The 9,671-nt window shown below is 35.6% G+C and overlaps 1 protein-coding gene across 1 annotated transcript in view; it reads right to left on the minus strand.

The window, feature by feature from the left end:
- LOC110456778 (lethal(2) giant larvae protein homolog 1-like) overlaps positions 1 to 9,288 on the minus strand; it is a 100,782-nt gene extending 91,494 nt beyond the window's left edge. The window contains exons 1-2 of the mRNA XM_021507735.1: positions 9,066 to 9,288; positions 977 to 1,091 (exon numbers count right to left, since the gene is read on the minus strand). Coding sequence (XP_021363410.1) covers positions 977 to 1,091; positions 9,066 to 9,257 — 307 coding nt within the window. The 5' untranslated portion in view covers positions 9,258 to 9,288. The remainder of the gene's footprint in view (positions 1 to 976; positions 1,092 to 9,065) is intronic.
- Between the last annotated feature and the right edge of the window lie 383 nt (positions 9,289 to 9,671).

Here is a 9,671-nt window from a genome sequence, read left to right on the forward strand (position 1 = left end):
ATTTACTCAAAGTCCAGTCTTCAGACCTTAAAGGGATCTGTATATGCTCTATGCCAAAAAGTAGAAAAACTTTTTAAATGAAACATATTTCTTTTGACGATGGCACACCTGCCTGCCCAAGATGATCATCTCCCCCCTCCCCCCGTCCTATATCCTGGGAGAAGTTCCTTACTCATCATTTTTTTTGAGACTTCAAACATTATTTTTTTAAAGTGATGTACTTTGATATTTATTGTGATTTTGAGATTTATAAAATCAGCTATAGAAGCTATGGTATATATGTCATACAGAATATTTTTTCAATTCACAATAGTATGAGTCAATCTTTACTGTACCGTTAATATAGCTATATATATATAGATTATTATATGGGGCAAAGAAGTAATTCCAACAGTGTGGACCAGTGTTATATGGGATTTTACCGTCTATATTACTTCTTTGACCCATAGATTATTATAGGTAGACATTGGCACTTTCCCTGGGTATTTTTGGAATTGCCATCACATGAACAAATTTATGGTGAAATGAATCATCTTTGTTTACTTTCACCTTTTTTCCCTAATGTAAGATTTTCTGAAATCCTTCTAGTTATACAGCAGCTATAAGGAAGTTAAAAAAATAAAGTTGTTCTGCTTTTTTTGTCTATTTTAGATTTTGGGATTTATTCCTCCCCCATATTCATATACATTTACAGTGTAACCTAATGAAAGGTTATTAGGAAACATCTGTGACTATTCAATTAGCTATTAATTTGTATGTGAAGGCTGGTAATGGATATGTTAATGGTCAACTTGTCCATCAGTCAATTATGAAAATCACAATAAGATTTATTCATCAAAAGAAAAAAAAGTCTGATGTTAATTACACCTGGAGACATTGATATGGATATCATTGTCAACATCTGACTGATATAGACCTACAAACTCCCTGAACATACACTTTACATGATCAGTTATAGGTTACAGTGGAGACTTACCGACAGGTGTCTGTGGCTGAAGCTCAAGTATCTGGTTGACACCTTGGCAGAAATCGTCAAAATTAATCTTTCCTTTTCCTTCTGGATCGAGAATCTGTACAATTCCAACTACATTCTGGAAAAATGGACAGATAAAAATATGAGATGGTTTTTTTACAGAATTGCGACCGATTTTGTCAAATTTATGAAAGGCATATAAACTGCAAGTTTTTTAATGTAATTGTTCTTTGATAGATTTATATGCATTTATGAATTTTGATCATCGTAAGACTTTTCACTGTTAAATTACATTATTTCAGTTAGAATTGAAATTATATGCGTAGTGTAAAAGAAAAAGTAATATGTATATTCTTATATTTGGCAAATGAACAACTATACAGTGACAAAGGACCCTGTGATCACAACCATGTAAACAATGTCCTTTTGATGTTCATGAAAGAGACATGCATAATAATCATCACTGCAGCCTTGTCAACAGCAAATTTATAGTATTTTATTTATAGAATGGCTCGAGGTCACCTGTGGACACTGCATAAAATAAGGAATGTGAAGGCCACACTTCTCACCTACGCAATGAGGAAGCAGCTAGACCAAAACACAGTTTTTGTTTACATTCACCCTGTATTTTGACAACGGACTCCGATATCCTTTGATTTGGAGCAGTCTAAATGCATTATTAGGTGTCAAAGGGTCGAACATGTGACTCTCAACTTTCAGGATATACCTTTATTATAACCATTTAAGGTGTTTGATTTGATAGAATTACATGTAAATCATCAGCAGAATTGTCGCTACAACACATACTCATATCATGGCAAATTCTCACGATTGTTGACCAGTTTTCATTCCCATTGATCCTGATCTTGTATGTATGTATGTATGTATGTATAGGACATATAGTTATAGGTATAAGTAAATAATAAATGTTAATATTGATGTACACTGACCGCATAATGTCGGAAACAGATAATGACCGGTGTCTGTATTATTGCCCTGTTTCTGTTATTACCAGATACATATAAGTATAGACATCCACTGGTTTACACAATAAGCCAGGACATGTTTGGTCATAAAACGGCAGTCACTCACTGGTTAGTCGTTATACACATGTATGTATAATGTTATATAGGCTAAGACTGTTGTCTCATCCAATTGTGCAATTTTTTGTCCAATAAAATTTGTTGAAATCAAATGTCTAATGTCCCTAAAGATCTCACTGTCAACTAAATAACACAGATGTATAATATCACAAATGATTTTACTGTCAATTGACACAGATGTGGACAAGCTGTTCAAGCTAAGCTGGTTACAATACAGCATTAATTAGCTCCTAAACAAAGTACCTGTGTCTTTTTAGCCTTAGTGTAATAATACATGTAATTATATATATAAGCTTCCATTGAGATTGGAGCTTATACCCTGAAATTTCAAAACAAAACAGTCTGAACCAGAAAACATGAACCTATGATCATGACTCGGAATTCTACTGTACAGTAATTAAGCAAGCCAGAAACCATTCATAATTATATACATGTTGAATGTATTAATTAAAAGTAATCAAAGTCCACCACTTCCTGTCGAATTCTAATATAAAAGGGGCAACAGTATAAAAGTTATATATGCCCTCGGTAGTGGGATATATATAAAACCCAATTTCTGTAGCGACACTCCGCCAGACTAAGAGGTATGTACACACCAATCACATACAAATTTCGGTAAGTGTATGTGATAAGACTCAAGAGTATTTAAGATACTGGTATATATATATATGACACGAACAGAGTGATGCACAAAGTGACACACAGAAATGTTATGACTTCAGATGGATGGAATAAAACTTATATGTATAGTCCCATCCAGTAGTATAAGGTGAGAACTTAATAAATATGATACTTGAAAATAAAATTGAGGTCTTTTTGATTTAGAATGCATATACTTAAGTTAAAAGGATATATTCACACCTTGATTTTGATGACTTTTAAAACCTTATACAGTCTATATATATATATATATGACTATTCCTAATTTATCCTAATTTTAACAGTTACGTTATCTGACTCTCCTGAAATTTCAAGTTAAGTTAAAATTCTTGTTTCTGTATTTCCAATACAATTTAGATTTGTTGTATCCCAGTATATATACACCAACACTAGACAGAACATGTGATGCCAGGTATCCCAGTATATATACACCAACACTAGACTGAACATGTGATGCCAGGTATCCCAGTATATATACACAAACACCAGACAGAACATGTGATGACAGGTATCCCAGTATATATACACCAACACTAGACAGAACATGTGATGCCAGGTATCCCAGTATATATACACCAACACTAGACAGAACATGTGATGCCAGGTATCCCAGTATATATACACCAACACTAGACAGAACATGTGATGCCAGGTATCCCAGTATATATACACCAACACTAGACAGAACATGTGATGCCAGGTATCCCAGTATATATACACCAACACTAGACAGAACATGTGATGCCAGGTATCCCAGTATATATACACCAACACTAGACAGAACATGTGATGCCAGGTATCCCAGTATATATACACCAACACTAGACAGAACATGTGATGCCAGGTATCCCAGTATATATACACCAACACTAGACAGAACATGTGATGCCAGGTATCCCAGTATATATACACCAACACTAGACAGAACATGTGATGCCAGGTATCCCAGTATATATACACCAACACTAGACAGAACATGTGATGCCAGGTATCCCAGTATATATACACCAACACTAGACAGAACATGTGATGCCAGGTATCCCAGTATATATACACCAACACTAGACAGAACATGTGATGCCAGGTATCCCAGTATATATACACCAACACTAGACAGAACATGTGATGCCAGGTATCCCAGTATATATACACCAACACTAGACAGAACATGTGATGCCAGGTATCCCAGTATATATACACCAACACTAGACAGAACATGTGATGCCAGGTATCCCAGTATATATACACCAACACTAGACAGAACATGTGATGCCAGGTATCCCAGTATATATACACCAACACTAGACAGAACATGTGATGCCAGGTATCCCAGTATATATACACCAACACTAGACAGAACATGTGATGCCAGGTATCCCAGTATATATACACCAACACTAGACAGAACATGTGATGCCAGGTATCCCAGTATATATACACCAACACTAGACAGAACATGTGATGCCAGGTATCCCAGTATATATACACCAACACTAGACAGAACATGTGATGCCAGGTATCCCAGTATATATACACCAACACTAGACAGAACATGTGATGCCAGGTATCCCAGTATATATACACCAACACTAGACAGAACATGTGATGCCAGGTATCCCAGTATATATACACCAACACTAGACAGAACATGTGATGCCAGGTATCCCAGTATATATACACCAACACTAGACAGAACATGTGATGCCAGGTATCCCAGTATATATACACCAACACTAGACAGAACATGTGATGCCAGGTATCCCAGTATATATACACCAACACTAGACAGAACATGTGATGCCAGGTATCCCAGTATATATACACCAACACTAGACAGAACATGTGATGCCAGGTATCCCAGTATATATACACCAACACTAGACAGAACATGTGATGCCAGGTATCCCAGTATATATACACCAACACTAGACAGAACATGTGATGCCAGGTATCCCAGTATATATACACCAACACTAGACAGAACATGTGATGCCAGGTATCCCAGTATATATACACCAACACTAGACAGAACATGTGATGCCAGGTATCCCAGTATATATACACCAACACTAGACAGAACATGTGATGCCAGGTATCCCAGTATATATACACCAACACTAGACAGAACATGTGATGCCAGGTATCCCAGTATATATACACCAACACTAGACAGAACATGTGATGCCAGGTATCCCAGTATATATACACCAACACTAGACAGAACATGTGATGCCAGGTATCCCAGTATATATACACCAACACTAGACAGAACATGTGATGCCAGGTATCCCAGTATATATACACCAACACTAGACAGAACATGTGATGCCAGGTATCCCAGTATATATACACCAACACTAGACAGAACATGTGATGCCAGGTATCCCAGTATATATACACCAACACTAGACAGAACATGTGATGCCAGGTATCCCAGTATATATACACCAACACTAAACAGAACATGTGATAACAGGTATCCCAGTATACATATATATATACACTACACAGAACATGTGATGCCAGGTATCCCAGTATATATACACCAACACTACACAGAACATGTGATGCCAGGTATCCCAGTATATATACTCCAACACTAGACAGAACATGTGATGCCAGGTATCCCAGTATATATACTCCAACACTAGACAGAACATGTGATGCCAGGTATCCCAGGATACATGTACTCCCAGAAGATCTTAAATATTTATGAACAGTGATTGATCAGTAAATCATCAATATTGACATGCAACTAGTATATATACACCAACACTAGACTGAACATGTGATGCCAGGTATCCCTGTATATATACACCAACACTAGACAGAACATGTGATAACAGGTATCCCAGTATATATACACCAACACTACACAGAACACATGATGCCAGGTATCCCAGTATATATACACCAACACCAGACAGAACATGTGAAGACAGGTATCCCAGTATATATACACCAACACTAGACAGAGCATGTGATAACAGGTATCCCAGTATATATACACCAACACTAAACAGAAAATGTGATAACAGGTATCCCAGTATACATATATATATACACTACACAGAACATGTGATGCCAGGTATCCCCATATATATACACCAACACTAGACACAACACATGATGCCAGGTATCCCCATATATATACACCAACACTAGACTGAACATGTGATGCCAGGTATCCCCATATATATACACCAACACTAGACACAACACATGATGCCAGGTATCCCCATATATATACACCAACACTAGACTGAACATGTGATGCCAGGTATCCCAGTATATATACTCCAACACTAGACAGAACATGTGATGCCAGGTATCGCAGTATATATACACCAACACTAGACTGAACATGTGATGCCAGGTATCGCAGTATATATACACCAACACTAGACTGAACATGTGATGCCAGGTATCCCTGTATATATACACCAACACTAGACAGAACATGTGATAACAGGTATCCCAGTATATATATACCAACACTAGACAGAACATGTGATGCCAGGTATCCCAGTATACATGTACTCCCAGAAGATCTTAAATATTTATGAACAGTGATTGATCAGTAAATCATCAATATTGACATGCAACTCTGTTAACGTTGCTCTTGGTTGACAGGAGTGTTAACATGTATTATTATGACCAAACAAGTCAAAAGATTGTGTTTGTGCTTTCAAAACATCAAAATTGTAGGTTACATGCATCTAAATCTTATAAGACAGATGGAACTGTTTTTTGCAAGATGTTTTTAATTGGATTATATACACATTAATAACATGGTGTAACCATGTTTCAGCCTTATATATACGCAGTGCTTGTCTAAAATAACCTTATTGACAGGGAAAGGAGACATGCAGATTTTTCTCACTACATGAATTACAATCGATAAAAGGACCATTTATGCAAGCATTCAGTTTTTCAATCATTACAATGAATAATGTAACAGGTTTAATCAATAATTCTATAAGACTATAAAAGTTTCTATAAACTAGAATTCAATGATATTTAAACCCCTATGGATGTTTACCTTTCTTGTTTATCTTCATTATATGTACCAAGTGTTACGAATGTTTCTGTATATATGCAGCAGGTATATTTACTATATCTTCACAGTAGACAATATACCCACAATCTCACACTGTATACATTTAATAGCCAAGTACCTAGTATAATCACCAGACAATATACCAATAGTCACTGATACATTAGTAAATTCTGTGATAGTGTTTACTGTGTTAGTAAAGTGGAGACTCTGGCTGGTGTTGACAGTAGGGATTTTCTACTGGAGTGCTCAATGATAAAGGCTTTATAGGTTTCTCAGAGATATTACTTCATCACATCAACAAACCAGTATAGCTTGCCTATTAGACTATTAGTGGCTACTGTCCAGTCTTGTTCCATATCACAAGGCCTATGAAGTTATGGGGGACCTATTACTTCATAGGATCAACAAACCAGAAAAGCTGGCCTATTAGTGGCCACTGTCCGCCATGTCCCACCTCAGTAAGCCAGACAAATTCAATTATTTGTTACATATAAAGCAAACACTAACTCGGTTGCTATCATAATGTAACCTGAATGCTGATGGCCCTAGACAAGACACTTTCAATGGGTCCATGGAGGTTTCCCCATCCCCAGCTCCCTCCGAATCAAGATAACAGTGTTTGATAACTATTGATTTCTATACCAGCTTCTGTAAGGTCATTAAGAATATATAGTAAATAATATGTTTTTAATTAATAAATATCCAAATCCGGCATTTTTTTGCAGTCTGTATATTGATTAGCCATGAACATTTATCTAGTATTAAATTATATCTACCTGGTTGGGTTGATTACGAAATGTACCATTTTTAATTCACCTGGTAAACACATTAATTATAAGCTTATTATTTGATAAAAAATATGTTGACATTGATTTTTGGGACACAGAAGAGATTTCTGAATCTTGGATTCCCTTTTTCCTGCGAAACTCACCTACTCTTAGGATTGGGTTTCAGCAGTATTTTGGAAACAATATTCTGAATTGTCAGAGAAAATCTACGAAAGTCTCTGAGTGCATTCTAAAAAACCTCAATTCCATTGATTTTATTACACCTGTTGTACCTGGATGATATTTCATTACAGTTTGTATTGTAAAAGTTTTTATAGCTTCAACGTCCCTGACCTTTAAATCCTGAGTGACCTGATTACATGATAATTATATATAATGACACATCAGATGACCATTCTGGACACCTCCAGCTATGTCAGCACAGGTCATAGGGCGAACAGTCACACTATAGATGTACAATTCAGTGCCATTTCATGTACCCTATAAATACAGGTTCCCAATCAGTTTAAATCTGGAGTTGGATTCTATGGATACATGTAGATATAAATTGTACCTGTCACTCATGGGTGCCCTAGGACATCAATGAATTTTGTCTTTATGTCAATAACATTTTGTTAACTTCCAGTTCCTCGAAAGGAAGTGTCTTGGAGGCAACTAACAGAAATTGGAATAATTACATTCTACAAGAATAACAGAAAATAAAAGTATAAAGTTAAAAAAAATATCAGGCAAACAAAATATATGTTTGCAGTAAAACCAGTCACTAGTGACATGCTGTTTGAGTAGAGAATTGGGTTTTGTATCTTATCATAACCTGTTAATATCAACTACAGTTTGTGTGTTATACAGTCAATATCACATTGTTTATATTAATTAACATTGTTTGCAGTAATAATAAATTATCTGTAAACAACCGTTGAAATTCCTGTGACCCGATCTTAAATGTTTTAAACAGATAATCTGGTAGATTATATTAATTTTAGTATTGTCACAGTTATCATAAATACATTGCATGACGTATGTGTAATAATGATAGAGAAATATATAGATGCTAATTAATACGACCCACTTTATATATAAAATAAATAATTCCACTAATACTATTAAAAATATCTGGTATAAGCTTTTGTCATGGGAACCAAATGATGACAATCAACAGAAGCTAATGAGTGCAATACTTCAACTGTCTACGCTGGTTATTTTTTATCGATTTCTGTTTGTTTACAATCTAACCTCAAGTTGATAGCCAACGATAAGCCAACTGTCAAATTGAACGTAATATCTATCGTTGAGCGAGTAGGCCGCTGTCAAAAAAACTTGTTGTCAATTATGCATCAAGTATTACAAGTAGAACATCAAGTTTAAGAATTAAATGACTTGTAATTCTAAAATTAGAAGTTCACGTGTGAATCATCTGTTTGAAAGCGTCTGTTATGCATGATATGAAAGAGCTGTAACGCCCCTACTTTCAACATTCTTACCTCATCGCTATCGGCTCCGAAATGTTCTTTGGCCAAATTTTTGAAGTGATCAACAGTTATATAGCCCTCTTTTTGAACATCACATACATCGAACACTGATTGAAGCTTCCCCCTTAAATCTCCGTCCATTGCCTTCTTGTAGACACCCCCTCCGCCTTTCACCTCTGGTGATATATCCAACAATTTGGCCATACAGGTAAATTTTGACTCAACTGGTGCCGGAGAACTACGAAAACAGGAAGTGCTTACATTCATAAAATATAGTTCAGGATGAAAAACGAATATAATTTAATATTTACGATACCTTAAATTTATAAAATCATATAAACAATGTATTCATTTACTATAGTTATTTCATGGTCGATATTTAATTTCATTTTAAATACAGATCAATTAAGAGCTATAAAGTTGAAAACTGCGCGGATTGATATCTCATATGTCACTTCCTAGTTCGGTCGACAGGTGCGATGTTGGGCAAACAAAGTGAAGTCTCGACAGGTAGACGAAGACGTTGTCAGATCAAATCGTCGATAAAAATGCATTTGTTTAAAGGGTCAGGTTTATTGCGATTTGAGGAAGCGTATATACACAATAAAAAATATATAC

The sequence above is a fragment of the Mizuhopecten yessoensis genome, unplaced genomic scaffold, assembly GCF_002113885.1.
Source record: "Mizuhopecten yessoensis strain PY_sf001 unplaced genomic scaffold, ASM211388v2 scaffold8841, whole genome shotgun sequence".
Taxonomy (NCBI): domain Eukaryota; kingdom Metazoa; phylum Mollusca; class Bivalvia; order Pectinida; family Pectinidae; genus Mizuhopecten; species Mizuhopecten yessoensis.